Here is a 23284-nt window from a genome sequence, read left to right as displayed (position 1 = left end):
ATCTTTTTGCAACAGTTTTGGTGAGTTTCTGGCAAAAACAAGCCAATACAAGAAATGTTAACATTCTTATCCCCAAATCTACAAGATAGCGGAACATCCCCTTAACAAAGTTTGAGTTCACATCTGTGTGGTTTAGGTAGAATTTCAATCTAATGTCGCTTTTGTGATTTATGATAGTATCTATTAACACAGTTCATCAGTTTATCTTGTTAGCCTCGAGTCATTTTTTCAAAGAAATTGTAATTTTTATTACTTTACAATATTAGTAAACAAATATGAGACTCCAGCTTTGTTTACATGACACGGACTTTTTTCCTTCGTATCTCGCCTGTAACTTGACTTCTAACATTCAAATTTTGGTGAATCGTTCAAAATACACAAGTAAATCATTTTATACTAAAAAAAATAAAAATATCATGTTCATAGCTTTCTTCAATTGGGTCTCGGTCCTTTTAATGGTCTGTCGAAAATATGTGAGGCCATAGCTCTTGTTTGTTGTGTTTAGAATGATGCCACAGTCAAAGTATAAGATCGTGTGTTAATTGTTGTGGCGTCACAAACAGGCTTTAATGTTCACATGTATATGTGCATGTTTGTCTTTTGTTTCAGTACCACTATTTTATAAAATCTCTTAGGACATTCATATTCATCTTAAATGCAGCTATGGCAATGATACGTATCAATTTTTGCGGTGTTAATACAACTTAAACCATTATAAAATCTAATTTTAGGCCATCTGTTACATAGATCACGTAATTCAAGAACAACATTACACCCAGTTTTACACATTTGGTAGTATTATAAAATTGAGAATCCATTTTTTTTTTAAAAAAGAAGCAGGTTGTTTTTCATTGATTAAAGCAATATCGATAGATGGCTTTTCTTTATAATATTCGAATTTTTTGACAGGGTTTTTGTTTAGATGTAGATGCACCATGTGTATCTTAAGTTAACATTTAAATTAACGTTGTGAAAAACAATATGAATACAATAAATCAATATAATTAGGTAGCTGCATTATTTTAAAACAAGTGTTAAAACTCTGTAGATTACATTACGTTTTCAAATAGCCAACCCACGCATACTGCGTGCCTGCCTACATCTTTCATTCGTATATTTTAATATGTTTCTTTCGAATTTTGTCCTTATGTTCACTTAGAATTTTTTTTTAACAGATTAATTAATGAAATGCAGGTATCAATTTTTTTAGTTCTTGCAATAAACAATAATTTAAATTAGATCATAACTTTAAAATTACTTGTTCAGTATTTTTACCTTTTTTTCACTCTTCATTTCGTAAGAACCTACATGCATGAACTATCAAGTAAACTGTAAACCTTACCTAAAAAATTGCGTGTAGATATTTTCAATTCTCAAAACCATTTAATACGTTCTTAGTCCGGGATATGAACCACAGATGAGACAACCATATTAACATGGTTTTTTAGTTTGCTCCCGCGATAAAAAATTTAGTACCAGAAACTTTGTTGACAAAAATCTTTTAGTTTAACGAATTGTTATGATTTAACGAATATTTTTCACATATCAAATTGCTTATGATAGTTTGAATGTCAGTGGCTTAGCCACATTGAACACGTGCTTACAATTTTTTTGTCAATAATTATTTTTAAAAACATTGTAATTTTCCACGGCAAATCTTGACAACATTGTGTAGGAACCTAGTATGCTGAAACATTCTAAACAGGTTCGCAATAGTAGTTGGCTTTTCAAAATATTGACTGAGTTTTAAGTTCACGATTTATATCCATACAGTACGAACTAGATGCCGTCATTAGACATTAATACCTGCAACAAGTGTTTGCCCCTAAATAACACTGTTTTGTACCGGTGTAATAATGCCGGTGTAATGAAGTATAATGACCCCCGTAGAATAATGACCGGGGGTCATTTTTCTACGTAGAATAATGACCCCCCTAGCTGAAGAATAATTGGATTTTTCTGAAGAAAAAAGACCCAGGGGTTATTTTTCTTCATGTTAAACATGAAGAAAAATGACCCCCATAAAAAAGGACCCCCCCCCCCCGTAAACATGAATAGAAACTGGTTTCCCCGTATCCAAGATATGACTTTAAAATTACTTTATTTTTCACTCTGTTCAACTGATTTTGAAGTTATAAACACCGATATTGTAAATAAATCGCTGTATATAGTTTTTCCTATCCGTAGCAAGCACACGCAAAACACTCTTACATTGCCACAAATTGATTGTTAACAGTTACGTTACTTCTCTCGTCGACAAACGGCGGGAAATGACGCATATAAAGAAAAATTCATTCACAATGAGGATATTGTGTGATAATTAACGAACAATAATAATGAAAGAATAATTGTTGTAATAATATAAGCAATATTTATTGGTGAATGAATTGTCAATCGAAGAATGATACATGTATATATCTTTATGGAAAAAGACTAAGGGGCAGGTAACGTAGGAATGGGAATACTTCTTATTTATATTCTTGGGAAAAGTGATTTTTTTTTAAAAAAAACATTCTGCGTTAGTTTCGTTTTCTTCTACGTAATACATGAACATCAATATTCTAAACATTTGTTGTAATGTTGTATTTGTGATCATGGATAGACTTTATTCTTTTAAAGCAAATTTTTGAAGAGTACCTGACTATAGTAAATCTTAATAGATAATAAACACTGATCGATTATAATAAGAAAAGATTGTTTCTAAAAGCGTTGATAAGAGGTAAGGACCCATGTTAGGGGTTTTTATCCCGCTTGATTTTGATCACACGATCTTTATTGTATCCAACGTTACCAATGCTCATACAAACTATTGATGCATTAATCATCTTGATATTAACTAAACTTACTAAAGTATGCCGAGGATAAAGTAAAACATATTTTCTGTACGAGTACTCTCAGTACTTTGACGATTTTCCTTATTGGCCGTTAACCTCTACTGGCGTAATGGCTTTAACTTCAGCTTGGTTATAATGCCTAACAGTGGAGTAAACTTTTCATAATTTTGGTTAAATCATTAATTCTGGGTGATGCACTTATATTAGCGAAGACGAAAGTGCTAAGTTGCGAAGGCGAAGAAGTGATACTACTACCGCTTCTTCGCCTTTGCAACTTCGCACTCTCGCCTTCGAATCTTCGCGCTTTCGCCTTTTTAGCTCACCGAAACGAAGTCAATGGGAGCATATGCTATACCCCCGGCGTCGGCGTCCGGAGCTGGTTAAAGTTTTAGTTGCAGCTCCAGTATCTAAGCTATTACTTGTCTTCTCTTCACCAAAGTTACATGGAGGATGCATCTGGACCTACTGAATCTGGTTCCTAACTTTCAGATGCTGGAGGGGGTTAAGGTTTTTGGAGCAGGTTAAAGTTTTTGTTGCAGGTGCCTTAAATAGCAATATCTAAGTTACTGCTGGTCCGTACTTCACCAAACTTGCATGGATGATGTGTCTTATGATACTGATACACCAGACAGACTTGAGTGCTGAATCTGAACTATAGCTTTCGGATGCAGGAGGAGGTAAAGGTTTTTGGAGCTGGTTAAAGTTTCTGTTGCAGGTGCCCTCTAATGATAATATCTTAGTTACTACTGGTCCTAACTTTATTAAACTTGTATGGATAATGCGTCTTATTATCGGGATGCACCTGACAGGCTTAAATGCTGAATCTGAGCCACAGGTTTCGGATGCCTGAGGAGGTTAAGATTTTAAGAGCTGGTTAAAGTTTTTGAAACAGGTGCCCTCTGATGACGATATCTTAGTTATTACTGGTCCTAACTTCACCAATCTTGCATTGATATAGTCTTATGATACTGATGCACCTGACAAGCTTGAATGCTGAATCAGAGCCATAGGTTTATGATTCTTGATGAGGTTTAGTTTTTTGGAACAGGTCACATGTTTTATAGCTAGATAGATTGCTTGCATAGTTGATTTAACTATATTATAAATGAAACGAAGAGGTTGCTTCAGATGCAGAGCCTGATCTCCATTATCAAGGATGCTAAAGAAATCTCCTACCTCACTCAAACCTGCTTGATAGATAGATGTTGTTGGTTAATGATGTAACATGATCCCTATGTTATTGTAATGTTATAAAATATCGTACATGTATCATACGATATTGTATAATATGATATTGGTTTATATGATATATTATCATATCACATGAAATTGTACTTTATGAGATTTTAATATATATTATTGTATCATATGATACAATGTGTATAGTATGATTGTATTATATTATATTTTACTTTATCACATGATATTGTTTCATTTGATATGAAACAATGTTTATCAAATTATATTGTATTATATAATACAATGTCATATAATGTATCAAATATGATACCGTATCATACAATACAATATCATACTATAATGTTTACATTCACTGTCTTTCCCTCTATTAAATTGCATTGGTTAATTTTAGTGATATTTACACACAACACAGAAGACTTACTCACCAAATCTGGTGCGTATGAATACATTAAGTATTTCTTCAGTATTTCTCGAAGAATAAGAGCTTACTCTTCTCGCAACTTCAAACCGGATAACGACCTGATATTATAATTACGCTGATAAATATTTCATTGATGTAAATATATTTTGACAGTTGAATAAATTCAATTGATTGATTTCTTAGTATACCAAGAGTAAATTCATTAAATTACAGAAAGAAAAAATAAAATTGTGTTATTAGAATTTAAAACGCTTCGTACTATTTTTGTCAGCATGTTTCGGCTGTTCCAGTGGCCATTCCGTTAATTTCGCATAACTCATTGAATAAGACAGAGCTTTTTTAAAAAAAAAATCATACATATGTATTTGCGGGAAGGAAATACATGTTTAAAAACGTAAATATAAGCAGTGATTCATTATTTTTTTTAAAAATGAGGTCTTATAACTGCAACGATGAGTGAAAACAGATTTTCATAACGCGCTAGCGCGCGTTATACAATTTGTATGCGCACCGCTGCAGTTATGTGACCACATCTTTAAAAAAATAATGTTTGAATCTTAATCATACAATATAATATCATATGTTTCAATGTTATGATGTATTATTGCAATATGATATTGTTTCATATAATACTATATTGCATTATGTTTTATGATATTCTATTATTTGATCAAATACAATTATAATGTATAACACAATACAATGTCATATCATACGCTATAATATCATATCTCACATTTTTTACGGTATCTTATGGTAGTATATGATATATATTGTAAGTATGATAGGATGCAATTTCAATTATATATTATTGTATTGATTAACATATGAACATATGATTATCATACAATTTTTTAACAGATGATATACGATATTGTGTCAAAACAGAATCCATGAATATCCAAGATCATAAAGGATGGTTTTCATATAATTTGATAAAGGTGGTCTTATAAAGGTGATGCCTCATAAAGGTGATGCCTCGTCTCGGTGAGCTTTGTAGTCTGTGATTACCTATGTTTTATAATTGCGGAGCTCTCTATCGTTTAAAGGGTTCCGAGGCATATTTTGGAATTTTTTTTTTATATAAAATTTATAAAATTATCCAGGGGGATAGGGTCCGGACTCCCTCTCCCGTTTTGCTGCGTAAAATTATTAATATTGAATTTTCCGGGGGGCGGACCCCCTCTCCCCCTCTAGATCCACGCATGAGCAAGGTGTGTCGCATAATGAAATTAGAATGTTACTGTGTTTGGTTCACGGTAAACAGACGGCTGGTAAGTGACAGGAGTTTAGAAGTGCATATGTACACATTATGGCGGACATTAAATTTTGTGTGGAGTAGATGATAATTAGGCATAGCCATTACTGATAAACATATATGTTACATGTACACATTAAAATATTTATAAACATTCATAGTTAGCGCGATGGCCTAGCGCATTCGTACCAATAAAATAAAGATCCAAAGGCCAGAGTGCAAAGTTGGGAAGGAGCGATAGTAGTATCGCTCCTTCGCCTTCGCAACTTCGCACTTTAGGCATCACATCTTCGCGCTTCGCCGTCGCATCCTCGCACTTTTGCTCCTTCGCCTTCGCATTATCGCCTTTGCAACTTAGGTCGAAGAGGCCCTATCGGAACACAATAGATATATGTAAATGTAATTGTTAAGGTGACAACCATACACCAATGAAATACAATCAATATCTTGTTATAACGGAAGGATTTTTATTTTCTAAGATATACCCCTTCTTTCACTTTAAGTTTATATGTATATGAATTATAATTTCTGCTACTTTCTGTAAACTGCAGCAGTAAAAATTACAATAGTGTAAAGACTATTTCACAAATAATAAAAAAAATATACTGAAAAACTTTAATCTACAAGGGGGTCATTATTCTACAGGGGTCACTTTTCTTCATGTGGAGTGTGCTCATTTTTATGAAAATGACACTTATTCTTCAGGCAAAGGGGTCATTTTTCTACGTAGAATAATGACCGGGGGGTCATTTTTCTGCGTAGAATAATGACCGGGGGGATGAAGGCTCATATGTTTATTTAATCCCCAAAAGTGTAGGGGGAGGGGGGCTCAATTATTGTTATCCTTCATTATTTAGAACATCTACGATGTATATAATTTATGACATATGTTTTTTCAACTGTTGCTCCTAGTTCTTACTCAAAGTAGTCGCATGTCTAGATATGTCTCTTATTATCTTACCAGCTTCAATACTAACAGTGCAGACATAGAACAGGTACTCTTCTCGAGTTATGCTGTCCACTATAACGCTACGTAAATATTTATTCGAGGCTATCATTTTTTTCTTAGAAACCTTCTAATGTACGTATTCATGAGACTATCGACCTATTATTACAAATATGCATTATCTTGGCGAAAACTTAGTAAATGAGATAGGTAAAGTTTCGGTTATATTTTGAAGAGTTTTTTTAAAAGTGCTCTTTTTAACTATTACAAAAAGTTTAAATGTAACATTTATTTTCGCAAAAAAAATCTTAACATTAAAACTCTATAAATCTGATTAGACTTTCACAAGAGTAACTTTGACAACATAAAAACTACATTTTCCCGTACTTTTCATAAAAATGAGTAGAAGTCACCAATTTTCAAAAGTATTTTGAAAAGAAAACCATGTCCGCGGCCGTCGCTCATGATAAAATTTACATAAAAACTTTAACATGTGATATCACATGAAATATATTTATATAGTTTTGGGCTGCGGACATATTTTCACACAAAATTTAGTGTATTTTTTTCGTCATTTTTTAAGTACATCTTAGAAAAATGTAAAGATGATGAAGTCTTTTGAAAATAGAATAAAAGTAAATTACATAACTCTGTATACAGAGGTGTGTTCAAGATGGTATCCGTGTTTTCAGAAAATATAAACATCTTTTGAATATTAAGGCATATATTGAAAGAAACTGTGCCTTCTTCTTTTTGTTTTCATCGTTAGTTCCTAGTCTCCATTGTATTCAATATACAATAACGTTGCTTGTTTGTTTATGAATAGAATATTAGGTAACCATATATTATACGTTTACATGCAGGTGTCAATATCCATCTAGATATGATGCAGCCTCAGTATTTCCTTCACCTATAAGTCAAGATGTGACAAAGTACTTAAATATGATTCATACAGGACACATTGCTTATCATACAGTTTAACAATTAAAGTAAATAAAAAACAATGTCCCACGACATTTGACAGTCGTAGGAACATTTTACTTTATCTTAAACACAAATTGAGTTTAGATTTTTCAAAATTATTTTATCAAATGTCAAAAATGATCAATTTGGATGTTTTAGATGCTCCGTCAAAATATAAATTTAAATATTGAGTAACAAGCGAGTTACAAATGTTATGATTATTTGTTTTGTTAAGGGGGATGTGCGAACATTTCTTGAACTGGCTTGTTTCTGCCCAAAACTGATGCCAAAAGACATAAAAACAATAAATATGAGATTCTACATAATGTTTTGTATGCAAATTATGCATACAAGAACAAGGCAATGCCTTTTTAATCACTTAAAACTGCACAGCTACAGTTTTGACGATTTAAAACTTTGAAAAAATATAGAAGGGGTTCCTTAGTGTCCTCTCTACTACCATTTGTTGAGAATACGTTTGAATCTAGTAGATTTTGTAACTTTGCCTGAAAAAAGGGTACCCTTTTTATCAGTCAGCATTTCCACTTTTTAGAACAAGAAAAATCCAGTCTATACTTAGAATTTCTGTGTTTATGAAGACACATTTACGTTAGATTTTCATAGAAAAAAATAAATGTCAATTCAAAACAATCTGTGATGAATTTGATATACAAGTTTATACTTCTTTCATGTTTGTTAATTTGGGTGGGGGGGGGTCTTTAGTTCTTTATGTATAAATATATTTTGCAAAAAAGTAAATTCTTTTAAGAAAGGGGGTAGGTGTTCAAAAAAGCAGTTGTCTTAAATTGAAAAAGTAAACATCATATTTCAATGAAAATATATCTTAAATGTACATGTACCTTCCTAGACACAGACAGGTATATCTTGTGGAAATTGATACTTTTTGACGCCCATTTTAAAAATAAGGTATCCTGCTTTGAGACGAAGTTACATCTTTTCTCAACAAATGGTTGTAGAGGGGACAACAAAGAACCTTTTTCATATTTCTATCAGATTTTTTTAAAATCTTCAAAAAAAATTCTGTAGCTGCGTAGTTCGACTGTTGTTCTAAGTGGTTAAAAGCATTATCTTGTTTTTGTATGCATACTTTTCAAACAAAATAACATAGGACTTCGTATTTATTGCTTTTATATCTTTTTGCAACAGTTTTGGTGAGTTTCTGGCAAAAACAAGCCAATACAAGAAATGTTTACATTCTTATCCCCAAATCTACAAGATAGCGGAACATCCCCTTAACAAAGTCTGTGTTCACATCTGTGTGGTTTAGGTAGAATTTCAATCTAATGTCGCTTTTGTGATTTATGATAGTATCTATTAACACAGTTCATCAGTTTATCTTGTTAGCCTCGAGTCATTTTTTCAAAGAAATTGTAATTTTTATTACTTTACAATATTAGTAAACAAATATGAGACTCCAGCTTTGTTTACATAACAACGACTTTTTTTCCTTCGTATCTCGCCTGTAACTTGACTTCTAACATTCAAATTTTGGTGAATCGTTCAAAATACACAAGTAAATCATTTTATACTAAAAAAAATAAAAATATCATGTTCATAGCTTTCTTCAATTGGGTCTCGGTCCTTTTAATGGTCTGTCGAAAATATGTGAGGCCATAGCTCTTGTTTGTTGTGTTTAGAATGATGCCACAGTCAAAGTATAAGATCGTGTGTTAATTGTTGTGGCGTCACAAACAGGCTTTAATGTTCACATGTATATGTGCATGTTTGTCTTTTGTTTCAGTACCACTATTTTATAAAATCTCTTAGGACATTCATATTTATCTTAAATGCAGCTATGGCAATGATACGTATCAATTTTTGCGGTGTTAATACAACTTAAACCATTATAAAATCTAATTTTAGGCCATCTGTTACAAAGATCACGTAATTCAAGAACAACATTACACCTTGTTTTACACATTTGGTTGTATTATAAAATTGAGAATCCATTTTTTTTTAAAAAGAAGCAGGTTGTTTTTCATTGATTAAAGCAACATCGATAGATGGCTTTTGTTTAGATGTAGATGCACCATGTGTATCTTTAGTTAACATTTAAATTAACGTTGTGAAAAACAATATGAATACAATAAATCAATATAATTAGGTAGCTGCATTATTTTAAAACAAGTGTTGAAACTCTGTAGATTACATTACGTGTTCAAATAGCCAACCCACGCATACTGCGTGCCTGCCTACATCTTTCATTCGTATATTTTAATATGTTTCTTTCGAATTTTGTCCTTATGTTCACTTAGAATTTTTTTTTACAGATTAATTAATGAAATGCAGACATCAATTTTTTTAGTTCTTGCAATAAACAATAATTTAAATTAGATCATAACTTTAAATTACTTTTTCAGTATTTTTACCTTTTTTTCACTCTTCATTTCGTAAGAACCTACATGCATGAACTATCAAGTAAACTGTAAGCCTTACCTAAAACATTGCGTGTAGATATTTTCAATTCTCAAAACCATTTAATACGTTCTTAGTCTGGGATATGAAACACAGATGAGACAACCATATTAACATGGTTTTTTAGTTTGCTCCCGCGATAAAAAAATTTAGTACCAGAAACTTTGTTGACAAAAATCTTTTAGTTTAACGAATTGTTATGATTTAACGAATATTTTTCACATATCAAATTGCTTATGATAGTTTGAATGTCAGTGGCCTAGCCACATTGAACACGTGCTTACAATTTTTTTGTCAATAATTATTTTTAAAAACATTGTAATTTTCCACGGCAAATCTTGACAACATTGTGTAGGAACCTAGTATGCTAAAACATTCTAAACAGGTTCGCAATAGAAGTTGGCTTTTCAAAATATTGACTGAGTTATAAGTTCACGATTTATATCCATACAGTACGAACTAGATGCCGTCATTAGACAGTAATACCTGCAACAAGTGTTTGCCCCTAAATAACACTGTTTTGTACCAGTGTAATAATGCCGGCTTTAGATTTGCTTCTGTGTGCCTACATGTACATGATCGTGTGCACGGATTTAGAGAAAGGGTCCAGACCCTCCCCCCCCCCCCCCATGAAAATTCATTTATATCAATAGTAAACCTAAGTGATCTCCCTTTGCTAGCATACTGTATCGTCATGTTTTTATGGTTAAATAAGCTTATTATCGTTACATATCCTATCGCATTTATATAGTTTTTGTCATTTTAATTGCAAAAGTTATATTTTTTCATTTGTCAGACGTGCACTATTGAGTTGACCCCATATTGACCCTGTAACAATTTCGTGTTAAACTTGTGTATTACATGTAAATAAGTGTAGAGACTTATCATTTTTATGTAAGTTATAATAGCGAGCGCAGCTCGCCGGCGCTCAGCGCCGGAGCGAAGCGAGCTCTACCGGCAAGGCATGTGTGAATAGAAAATTCGGACTAGTTGCACATTCATTCAACGGATTTTTTTGGCGTCAGTTAATCGGACCAGTAATGCATTGTTTTAATCGTCCCAGTAGTTCCCTGTAATCATGGCAATTTTTATCACTTCACACTCTCACGAGAATCAGCAAGACAATATAAAAACAATAACAATTTATACGACAAACAGTCAATGCTACCTCTAAAGTTCACGACAGTACACTCTCAATCAAAAATAATCGAGTGACGTCACAAAGGTTTACACATTGATCCGATGGATTTTTTCGGCGTCAGTAAATTTTGACCCACAATTCATAGTACCAATGGTTTCAAACTTCACGTTCAGAGTACAACTTTTGAGAAGCATATGTGTGTAATGTGTAATGTTAAGAACATCATGCTTTTTAAGTGAATAAAACAGTATGCTTCGCGTACTTTTATTTCTATGGGGAGTTTTAAAGAGTCATGCGGCACTTAACCAACGTCAGCTTTGACGTCACAATAAGCACTGATAAGGGGAAATTACTCTAATTGAAGTTATTGTAAATCTGCTGAAATGACCAAAATCCTCTCAAAACCTTGCGAAGACTAGCTAAAGAACAGCTGAAGAATAAGGACATTTCTTCACATACAGGAAACAGTTATAAATTGCACTCATTTGGATGAAGGCTCACATTTATTTTATTCACTAAAATTACGGTAAATTCCTGGAACGTACACGTAGCATCGCCTTTTTTTAAAAGAGGGTTGGTGGGTGGATAGGTAAATGGCAGCCTCATCCAAATAATCTTTGCAAGCAAAAAGAAAAAAAAATCATGAAAATTCTAATCCTTCAGCTCTTTAGCAGTTCAATGGTTTCTTTATTTTCACTTCCATTTATTACTTGCGGAAGGGGGGGGGCATCATGTTCTTTTAATATGATAAGCAAATTTTTTCAAAGCGTAAATTAAAAAAAAAAATAAACATTATTTTTTTATAAGTGGAGGGGGCAACTCCATGATAAGTCGATTTTCTATGTGTAATATGAAAAAAAAAATTAACATGGGGGGGGGGGGGGGTCTTCTGTGATCATTCAATTTTTCAATGGAAGTTTAAGAAAAAATGTCTACTGCAAAATAGGGGATGAACTGACATACGTTACAATCACTTTTAAGGTCTTTCGATTGTCGCATGACGTCATTGGGAGCATTCCGGATTATTTTACCATTATCGGTTATAATATTAGGGTTATGTGATGCATGGTTTTGCCAATATTGCTTGATTTAACCTGTGTTTTAAACATTTTAAACTGTGTAAAGTGAAATGACACTAATGTTTAACAATTTATAGAGAGTAGTTTGAGTTGAAATCGCCGAATTCAATGAAAAACCGTACATAGGAAAAGTTGACAGAGACTACAATTCATAATTTTTTACCCAGGAAGGTAAACATTTCTTTGCAGATTTTGATAGGAGGTATAATGAGTTACAAATACACCAATTTTCAGTGAGTTTGCACCATTATTTTAAAAGTTATAGACGTTTTATGTTGCTTAACTGTACTTATATATGGTTGAAAAATTGTATCAAAATTCACTCTTAATGTGATGGCTTTCATACTGGCAGGTTTAAATGGCCTTTAAATGTTCAAATACATACAATAAAGGATTGCGATCAATTTCTTTTTAAAATTGCTTTATAATATATAAATCAGTAAAAAAAATTGATGTTTGATTGGAGAGCAGTCGTCGCTATAATTGCATGATAGTGTACCTGTGTTAGCTCCTACAGCATGAACAAAATATGTGCAACATACCAATATTTAAGTTCAGTTTGAATGTTTACATATTATTCTTCAGATTTAAACAAATATTACACGGATTTAACCATAAAAACATCAAGGGTGAAGAAACCTTAAAGAGGAGATTGAGGCAATGAACATTTATATTAAAATCTTTATTATTCAACAACATTGTATTTGAGACGGAACTATTGTTCTATTTATAAATAAATAAATAACAAAGTCTTATAAACTGTGAATAATGTAAATTTACTGAAAAAAATGGGTATGTTTTATTTTATTTTGCAATCAAATTTATTTACGTTGTTAATTTTATTTTCATTGATTTATCATAATTTATTGTTTGATCACATGCTGCGCTCGCCCCAACGGTCGCACCGTAAAACATATTAGGAAGGAAGGGGTCTTTAATGTATAAAATGCATCAAATACAATGTAGTTCATGACCCTATGGAATTGTTCTGACCCCATGAAACCATCCTCACAATGTGAGGGGCCCTGAGTCCACTCGTGGCCACGAGTGGATTCAGGACTACTGACATTGTGAGGATGGACCAATGATTATTAATTAATTTCTCATTGTAAGAGAGTCCATGATGAATAATTTTCTCTTCCCAAGTTTTCTTGGTATCAGTTCCTGTTTACAATTTGTACGAGTTTTTTATTTAGATTGATATCGTTCTTATCTAGTCACGGTTGTACAATGTACTTTAGTAAAAGAAAGATGCTGAAACATTATGTAAGAATAATCAAGACCAAACACCTTTTAAATCTTGTGAATTTTTGTCTACTTTAAAACTTAAACAAACTCTATTTATACATGAAAGTTTTGAATTAGTCTGTCCTCCTTGAACATTTGTACTCTTTTTTGTCATATTTTTTCTCTAATTTGTATTGTACATGTACCTCTGACTCTATATCGACATTTGTAAATGTACATGTAGATGTACCTCTTGTACCGTCACATTGACGGTTTGAGTGAATAAATTGAATTGAAACAATTGAACAAATGGTTGAATGCATTAATTTTTAAAATTACAAATTGTAAAGTATTATTGACAAATTAAAATCAATTATGGTAATAAGTAGACCATAATCAATTATGGGCAATAACTAGACAATTTCCTAGCCACTATCAGGTGCCTTAAATTCTACTGGACAGGACTGATACCTTTTGTGCAGATATTTGATAATATTTGGTATAAATGTGATTAGTAAGACCAGTTGCCAAGCTCATAGCCAGTTCAATCCACATAACAAGATGTGGAAGTACTTGGTCCTTATTGCTGTGTTTCTAGTCATCCTGCAAGGTAAAAGTTTCAAAACATATTTTTGCTCATAATTTGATATATCTACAATAATTCTAGAACTATAATTTTTTTAATGTTACAGGTTGAATTGCTTTTATTGTCCTTCTTGATTTGTTTTTAATATTGACCCATTAAATTTCTTGAATGGTTAAAAAAATTGATAAATTCTAATTTTGACCTTGGTTTCAATACTTAATTTTCAGATACTGAAGGAGTATGCAGACTTCCAGGTAAGAATACAGTATAGAATTTAAAAAAAAACACAAACCGGAATTTAATTTAAATTTGTCTCGTGCAATCATCTAAATAGTCCCAATGAGCCTCTGCACTTTAAAAAGCACTTGAAATGATCTATTGCGAATAACATTTGAATGGCCCTAAAGGGGGGATGGATTTCCCTTTCTTGTTATTTTCTGTAGTACATATTTCAAATTTTTCGAATTTTCAGTTTGAACCTATCATTTTGCTCTTGTAATTTTATTACTAATCTTCAAAGTCGGCGAAAACAACATTTTCTCAGTAAAATGGTATATTTTTGCATGGTTTATGGCCAAGATATCCTTCAGAATCAGTCTGCCCCTAAATAAAAGATAAAAGATAGGTGTTGTTCAAAGGAATAAATTAAGATAGATTTTTAGGGGCACCCTTGCAAAAAAAACGACCAAAATTTGGAAACTAATTTCCATAGTGGTCTATATTTACAACGAAGAGTGTAATTTCTAGATAGCTCAGTGGGTAAAACCATTAACTATGTAACATGTGATGTTTTTGTGCCCTAGTTCGATTCCATCTATGGGCATACTTATCCTTTCTAAAAATTAACGGATTTTATAAACACCTTTTCTTTTTACGCAGAATTGTGCATTTTGTATATCTAATTTCGATCTCCTTCCTTAAATGAACATTTGCTCTTTAAATTAAAGATATCGATGGAAAAAGTATACACTTAACTACATGTAAAAGCAATCATCGGGACTGTACCTTAGTGGAAGCACGCTTAGTTTGAGAACAAGAATCCTTCACTCTGTGTTACTCAAAACAGGTACCACGTCAAACAAAAACATGCCGAGCAAAAGCTGTTGCGTTTGCTTTTCCAGAACATCAATCAGAAATGGTACAATTGTGGTACTGCAATATAGCTTCGGTTCGTTCTTTGCAAAGAATGTGTGCATTGATGCAATCATGGCTCTTTGAAATTAACAAAATTCATCGTTTGGCTTTTGAGCTAATACTACGCAATCGGTGGATATTTTGCTTGAAACCGCGTCATTTTAACTTGTTTTAACGCAAGAAATAGATAGCTACGCCCTACTGAAAGCCCAAGCTCTATTTGTACCAAAAAGTCAAAGGGTTTGCTCTTTTTAACATCGCGTCACGCTAGACTTTCGATAGTTGCATATATGTCCCTGGTTGTAAATGAATGCAGATAAAGAACACGAATCGTAGTATAGATAATCAAATAAAACAAGCGGCCATAACTCAAACTGCTCGGAGAACGACTGTGAAACTATTTTTTTTTCAATCACTATACATGTACATTATGAGAACTAGAACCTAAGAGTTTACTTCGTATGGCCTAAAATCAAGAAGTGGAGCACCTTTTATAAAGACAGAAACCAATACCGGTCCTATAGGTCAATTCAATTGTTATTCGTAATAGATCCTTTTAGATTATGGTTACTGTAAACATGTTAGATGTGTTGGAATTTACACACACTTGACCACAAAAAATAGAAAAAATACTATGAAATGATCTCGACAATCAAATCTACCTAGAAACGAAATAGCAATTATTATTTCTTATTTTCAAGGAACAATCCAGACTGCTTGCGAAAATAAGGGAATAATTTTACATTGTGGGATGCACCAGGTACTGCACGTGTTCGATGCAATGTATGGGCGGGAGGATAAGCATACGTGTTCACGCTCCGGGAAACACAAGAGTACAAGTTGCACCGCAAGAAATGTACTCAAAAAGGTTAAAAGCAAATGCAATGGAAGACGCAGCTGTCGTCTCAGAGCACGGAACTCTGTATTTGGAGATCCATGCCACGGAACATTAAAATACCTGAGAGTTCGTTATGAGTGCCGAAGAAGATGTAAGTAGTGCTTTCAAACTCTTGTTTACAAATGAGATACGTGGTATATTTCTTAGCATTGATATTTTCAAAATTTAAATAGTAAAGCTATTTTCTTTAATTATTTCATCTTAAGAATTTTATTGATGATGCATTATTTATTAAGATAATGATGACCTCTGTAGAATAATGACCGGGGGGTCATTATTCTACGTTGAAAAATGACCCCGGTCATTATTCTACGTAGAAAAATGACCCTTTGGCCTCATGAATAAGTGTCATTCCATAAAAATTAGCAAAATCCACATGAAGAAAAGTGACCCCTGTAGAATAAAGGCCCCCTTAGAGATTAAAGTTGTTCAGTATATTTTTTTGTGTGAAATAGTCTTTACAATATTTTAAATTTTAGTGCAGTTTACAGAAATTAACAAAAATGAAATTCATATTCAAATAAACTTAAAGTGAAAGACGGGGTTTATCTCAGAAATCAAAAATCCTCCCGTTATAACAAGATACTGACGTATATAGGTATATGGTTTTCATCTTAGCGAGTTACATTTACATGTATATATCTCATTATAACGAGTGACAACACATTTAAATTATTTTGAGATACAAGACACTTTAAAACAAAATTCGGTTTATTGGCGATAAAAGAGTAGACTCGATATTGTTCATGAATTATACTTACATTGACGATTTTTCCCTACTACAAACTCCTGAGTATGCAAGTACATCACCAAGAATTAATGATGAAACCAAAATTATTAAAAAGTTTACTCCACTGTTAGGCATTATAACCATAGTGAAGTAAGCAGCCACATACAGCATCCATTCAATAAGGAAATCGTCAAAGTACTGAGAGTACTCGAATCGAAAATATATTTTACTTTATCATCGGCATACTATAATTAGCATGAAGATGATTAATACATCAATAGTTTGTAAGAGCATTGACAACTTCGGAGGCAGTAAAAATCGTAGGCTCAAGAACAAGGGAGATTTAAACTCCTTGGAATTACCTGGTGGTACCCGTACAGGCCAACTTTGGGACCAGGAAATAATAGCCCTTTAGGTCTCTTGCACTGTCCTGTAATTTGTTTGATTTACACTGTAAAGAAAAGAAGATAACGGCCCACCATTCACCACAATATCGTTGTGAAGAGTTAAAAAAAAATAGCTTGTGAGCTAATTGGACACATTTAGATATGACAAAAGCCCTCAGACCCTTGTTATAAATATTAAGAAACTTTCTCTACTTAACGCGTGTGTTTCTAAGTTCGTGTCATCAAAATCAACGGGAATATTAACCTTCAAAATGAGCCCTTAACCCATATCAACGATTTAGAAATAATCACTTATTATATTCGATCAGCGTTTATTATCTATTTAAGATTTACTATAATCAGGTTCTCTTGACACATTTGCTCTAAAAAAAAAAGTATATTCATGATCACAAATACAACATTACAACAAATGTTTAGAATATCGATGTATATTTATTAATATTCTATATTTATTATTATTCGTAATATATATATATATATATATATATATATATATATATATATATATATATATATATATATATATATATATATATATATATAAGATAAGATAAGATAAGATAAGATAAGATAAGATAAGATATTCTTTATTTCCTCCACGTTATTGGAGAGTATTATGATGTTTAACATGAAACTAAATAACAAAAAATAGTAAGAGAAAAATAAATATAAATGCAAACATATTTACAATCAGTTCAGGAGAAAACAGTATTATTTTAGATTTTTCTACAATCAATAACAAAATGATCCCACAATAAAAATACGAATTTCGATACACAAATGATAATTTTTTTTCCACTTTTCAAATGTAATTTGGGCAAAACTGGTATTTGCAATGCACCCTAATAGAGCCAAATATTGGATTTCGGTATCTTGCAAATCAAAAGAAACATATTCAAATACATTTAATACATTTAATCTAGAGCGCTTTCGCCTGATCGGCTCTTCAGTGGATTTCAAATTGTAACAGAAATACCAAATGTTGACGTCGTTATTATGACGTCATAAAGTAGACAACGTCACGAACAATGTAAACAATATTTGGAGATGGCGGCAAATATTTTTACAAACACATGTAAACGTAGTAAAATATGTACAAATGAAATTGTTTCAAAATAAGACATTACTAAAATGAATTGTTTACACTGTTCGTGACGTTGTCTACTTTATGACGTCATAATAGGGTATAGTCCACTAATGCATTTTCCATAGGCGGTAATGTTAACGTTATGGCTCATAGCTCCGGCCCTAATTTTCGTTCAGCAACGAGGGACCTCTTGAATGAAAGCTCATCAAATTGTCTCTTTCCTGTTAAAATTTCGTGGTTGGAAGTCAGATTCGTTTTCCGGCAAAATGCATCTGTATTGAAAAACTCTGGAAATGAAAGTAAAAGTAGGGAATTTCTCAGTTTGGAAAGGGTGCACATCAAACAATTTCAATTCTTTTCTTCAAATGATAATTCAATTTTGACACTTGTTTTTAAAATTGCAAAGCTCCTTTCTGACATGTGTCAGCATTCTGAGTTAAAATGTCCCAATTAATGTATATACACTCTGCAAGTATAGGGACTATTTTGCTTAACGGCGCTACTATGTTGTCCTACCGATTCTAAAAATAGTTAGTTCGTTAATTATCACACAATTTTATTCCTCAATTTGTTTTTATTTGTTTTCTTTTTTAAACACGGAATGGCTTTGCAAGAGTACCACCATCGGCACAGACTTCTAAACGCACACGTGCGGACTTGGCAATTTGTTACCGATGCAATTGTAATATCGCGATATATAAAGTTAAGCAAGCTGTGCATACATTTTGTAAATGAAATATTGTCCTTCATTAAAAAAGCGATATAATGTGTTGTTAAGAATAATTCCTGGTAAGAATCAAGTACAGTTCAGCAGATTTCTACTAAGTGCAGCGTTATTTTCCGCTAAATGTCGACGAGAGAAGAGACATAACTGTTAACAGTCGATCTGAGGCAATGTAACTGTGTTTGTGTGTGTGTTTGCTACGGAAATGAAAAACTATACACAGCTTTTTCTTTACAAGGTCGGTGTTTATAACTTCAAAATCAACTGAACAGAGTGAAAATTCCAATAATTTTAAAGTCAGATACCTTGTCGAGATACTGGGTAACCAATTTTTATTCATGTTTACAGCGGGGGTCATTTTTCTTCACGTTTAATATGAAGAAAAATGACTTCTGGGTCTTTTTTCTTAAAAAAAAAAACAATTATTCTACAGTAAAGGGGGGGGGGGGGGTCATTATTCTACGTCAATAAATGACCCGCGATCATTTTTCTACGGGGGCATTATTCTTCATTACACCGGCTACAATTTCTACAGAGCTGGACATATAAGTCATGATGATATTATTGCAAGGGAGAGCTTTGATAACGGCGCATATTACTAGGCAAGCTAAAATATACGCTATTATTGTGATTTCCCTTCTTTTGTGAACATTCAAGTTTGTTGATAGGCTCTTTTAAAAACTTCTTTCATGATATTTGTGATTAACATTCAATGACTGTCTATGAAACCACAGTAAATTTAAAAGAAATCTCATTATGATTCATAATTAAAGTTTATAAATAATTTTATCATATTAAACTACACTTTTTTTATATTTTACAGATCGTCCCCGTTATGGCTGGTGGCACGGTTAGTAAGAAAGTGACGATGAAAATAACTGAAAATTAAAAAAAATGTTAAGTGATTGTAATTTTTGTTTTTTGTTTTCTTAACAAGAAATTTTCTTGATTCAATTCAAGTTACCAGTACTTGGCAAAGGGCTCCAGCGATGTCTGCCCAGTCTAATGGGCTGATCTCATACTTGTGCTTTCTTTTGAAAGTTGTGCGGACATTTTACCCTATAGCCAACCCTACTAGTTAAATCTATCAGTAAAATTTCTCCATCAATTAATGACACTGATTATTGGTTTCTGCAAGCCTATTAAAAATATATTTATTAAGCATTTACAACTGTTTGTATAAGAAGGCGTTACCCAAATCAACGTAAGCAGGGTTTGGTTATTATTCAACACTTTATTATATTAATTTTTTTTACACATATGCTTCATAACCAAATTGATACCAAAAATGCTTTCTGTCAAAACTAGGAACTGGCCTTCACAATATTTTATCTCGTATTATTTAAATTCAGTGTATATTTCCCCTTATTATATATTGGAAATTTGCGACGTTCAATCTATACTACTGTATTAAAAAAATAGACTCGAAGTTTTGGGCTTGAATACCGAAAATTGGAAGAGTACTGTCTTTTTTCTATATTTTAAACATAATTGGTACTTGAAGATTATCAATCTGTTTTTATTTTTATTCAATCAAGCTTCGCTAATTAATAATCAACGTAAATTACTTTTAAAAATCTGAAATCATCTTGATTTTTTTGATTTTACAATCATGGGCATTACATTAACGCTAAACTACGGGAGGCTCTTTAGTTTATGTTTCCATTATATCACATTTGCATGGATAAACTCAGATAATACAAATACGTGTAAAATTTCATTGACAATTTGCTATTTATTCTGTTCATCAACGAAAATACGAGAGATAACTCTAACTCAGTGCATTTAATATGAAAAATCCCCAGAGTTCCTAATGTCAACATGGTGTGTAAATTTAGTGTTGAATTCTTCATTAACATTAATTGAATTTTTAGATGAAAGGAATTTACAGACGCAAACTAGTTTGTTATGAATAATTTGACTGTCATTTTTAATGCAGCTTCATTAATTTTCTCGAAAATCGTTTCGGAGCGATTCTTCAATTTTTTGCTACATTATAGGTATTTGAGAGGCATTTTAACTGTGGTGAAGGCCTGTCCCGAAACACAGTTAGATTATTCTAGCTAAGCAGAGTGTAGTGAAATAAATAGCATTATTGTAGGCCTAAGAGCTGCTTAAAGCTTGGCTATATAAATACAGGCACGTAGCATCGATTTTGAAAGGGGGGCCAGACTCATCTAAAAAATCTTCACAAGCAAAAAAAAAAAAGGCAAAAAAAGCAATTTCCGAAAATCTTAATCCGTGTGTGTGTGGGGGGGGGGGGGGGGCGTAGTATTTCTATAACTTCCATTTCTCTCATTTTCCATTCCAATTTTTTCATACTCCCAAAAAGGGGGGGGGGGGGCAACTCCCTGATAATTCAATTTTTACTATGTGTATCAAAGAATATTATTTGCTTCGAGAAAAAGTGGGGGGGGGGGGGGCAGGCCCCCCTGATGCTACGTACCTAAAATGTCAACAATACGGCTGGTGTATCGATGTATCTATTGCGTTAATGTCCGATTTCGTATGCATTATGTCAACCCGTGCACGGACGGGTCAAAGTCTCACTTCGGCGCATGAGCATAAATATTAACGCCATCACGCGGTTGGAATATATTATAATTATTGTAAGATAACCAATTTAATACATGTATGTACTTGTGAAAAATAATCTTTAAATCATATCTATTCCTTAATTTAAAAAAATATTTTTTTCTACAAAGTTGCTGGCACTATTGTTTAATTAAGGGGGATGTGCGGCCAACTTTTAAACAACATTTAAAAATAAGAATATAAAAATTTCTTGAACTGGCTTGTCTCTGCCCGAAACTGGCCAATAATGTTGCCAAAAGATATGAATTAAAGCAATACATACGAAGTCCTTCATGTCATCTTGTTTTAAAAGTATGAATATAAGAACAGAACAATGCCTTTTTAATCACTTAAAAGAGTTGTCGAACTGCGAAGTTACCCACTTATTTTGAAGATTTAAAAATCTGAAACAATATGAAGGGGGGTTCATTGGTGTCCTCTCTACAATCATTTGTTGAGAAAAATATCTAAACTTTCCTTTTTGCAGTTGAAACTTTGTCTAATAGTAAGGTACCCTATTCTTAAAATGGGCCTAAAAACCACAAGATATATTTGTTTGTGTCTATGGAGGTACATATTATGTACATTGAAGTTATATTTTTATTGAAATATGATGTAAACTTTTTTAATCTACGACAATAACATTTTTGGACCCCTATCCCACATCTAAAAGGAATATATTTTATTTTATACTTATAGAATTTAAAAATCCCTATAGAATAAAGATAGGACAGGTATAGAGATGTATTTCAGATTCAAATCGGGTTGTTTTGAATTGACATTTATTTATTTTTTTCTCTATGAAAATATAACGTCAATGTGTCTCCATAGACACAAGATAAAAAACAGGGTACCCTATTTTGAGGCAAAGTTACTACTTAAATAAGCAAAATTCAAACTTTTTCTCAACAAATGGTTGTGAGGAGGACACCAATAAACCCCTTTAAAATATTTTGTCAGATTTTTAAATCTTCAAAATAGGTCTGTACTTGCTCAGTTCAACAACTGTTCTGAGTGATTAAAAAGCATTGTCCTGTTCTTCTATGCATACTTTTCAAACAAAATAACATGTTGGACGTCATGTTAATTGCTTTTATACCTTTTAGCAACATTTTTGGCCAGTTTCGGGCAAAAACAAGTCAGGTCAAGAAATATTTACATTTTTATCCTTAAATGTACAAGATGGTTGCACATTCCCTTTATTTTGCGGAAGCAAGTTACATGTTTTATATGGCTGTTCCATGTATATTTCATATCCATGACTAAGAGCGTAAATACTGATCTTAAAGCGACGATACACACATTCTTCATACAAAAAAAAACAACAATAAAAATGTAAATATGAGCATTGAATGCTTGTTTTTTTTTATGTTTCGGTCCTATAACAGACATGCTATGCAAACAAATGAATGGTATTCAACTTGTATGCACGGTCTGTATGTGTTGTAAGACCGACGACATCCCCAAAAACATTCAATGCTTCATTGAATGCAAGTTGTTAGTACGTTTACGAAAAACGGTTTTAATTGTTCTGTGCAATACGCAGATTTCTGATATCTGAAACTGCTTGTAACGAACATTTTGTATTACTTTAATATGTGTTTATTGTATTATTGAAGACTGATCCATGATGTAAAAA

General features: G+C 32.4%; 1 protein-coding gene across 1 annotated transcript; it reads left to right on the top strand.

The window, feature by feature from the left end:
- The first annotated feature begins 13949 nt into the window (after window positions 1–13949).
- On the top strand, window positions 13950–19977 carry LOC128190418 (L-rhamnose-binding lectin ELEL-1-like). The gene is made up of 4 exons (XM_052862460.1): window positions 13950–14115; window positions 14319–14345; window positions 15927–16214; window positions 19895–19977. Exons 1-4 carry the CDS (start codon window positions 14067–14069, stop codon window positions 19924–19926), a joined length of 396 nt encoding a protein of 131 aa, XP_052718420.1. The 5' UTR covers window positions 13950–14066; the 3' UTR covers window positions 19927–19977.
- The last annotated feature ends 3307 nt before the right edge of the window (window positions 19978–23284 follow it).

Source organism: Crassostrea angulata, chromosome 6, assembly GCF_025612915.1.
Source record: "Crassostrea angulata isolate pt1a10 chromosome 6, ASM2561291v2, whole genome shotgun sequence".
In the NCBI taxonomy this organism is placed as follows: Eukaryota; Metazoa; Mollusca; class Bivalvia; order Ostreida; family Ostreidae; genus Magallana; species Magallana angulata.
This window is presented reverse-complemented; position numbering and strand designations above follow the sequence as displayed.

Excerpts from the sequence above, each read along its gene's own strand:
- LOC128190418 (XM_052862460.1), top strand. The coding sequence starts at position 14,067 with ATGTGGAAGTACTTGGTCCTTATTGCTGTGTTTCTAGTCATCCTGCAA. Across the intron at positions 14,116-14,318 it reads GTTTCTAGTCATCCTGCAAG|ATACTGAAGGAGTATGCAGA; the intron begins GTAAAAGTTTCA and ends CTTAATTTTCAG. Across the intron at positions 16,215-19,894 it reads TTATGAGTGCCGAAGAAGAT|ATCGTCCCCGTTATGGCTGG; the intron begins GTAAGTAGTGCT and ends TATATTTTACAG.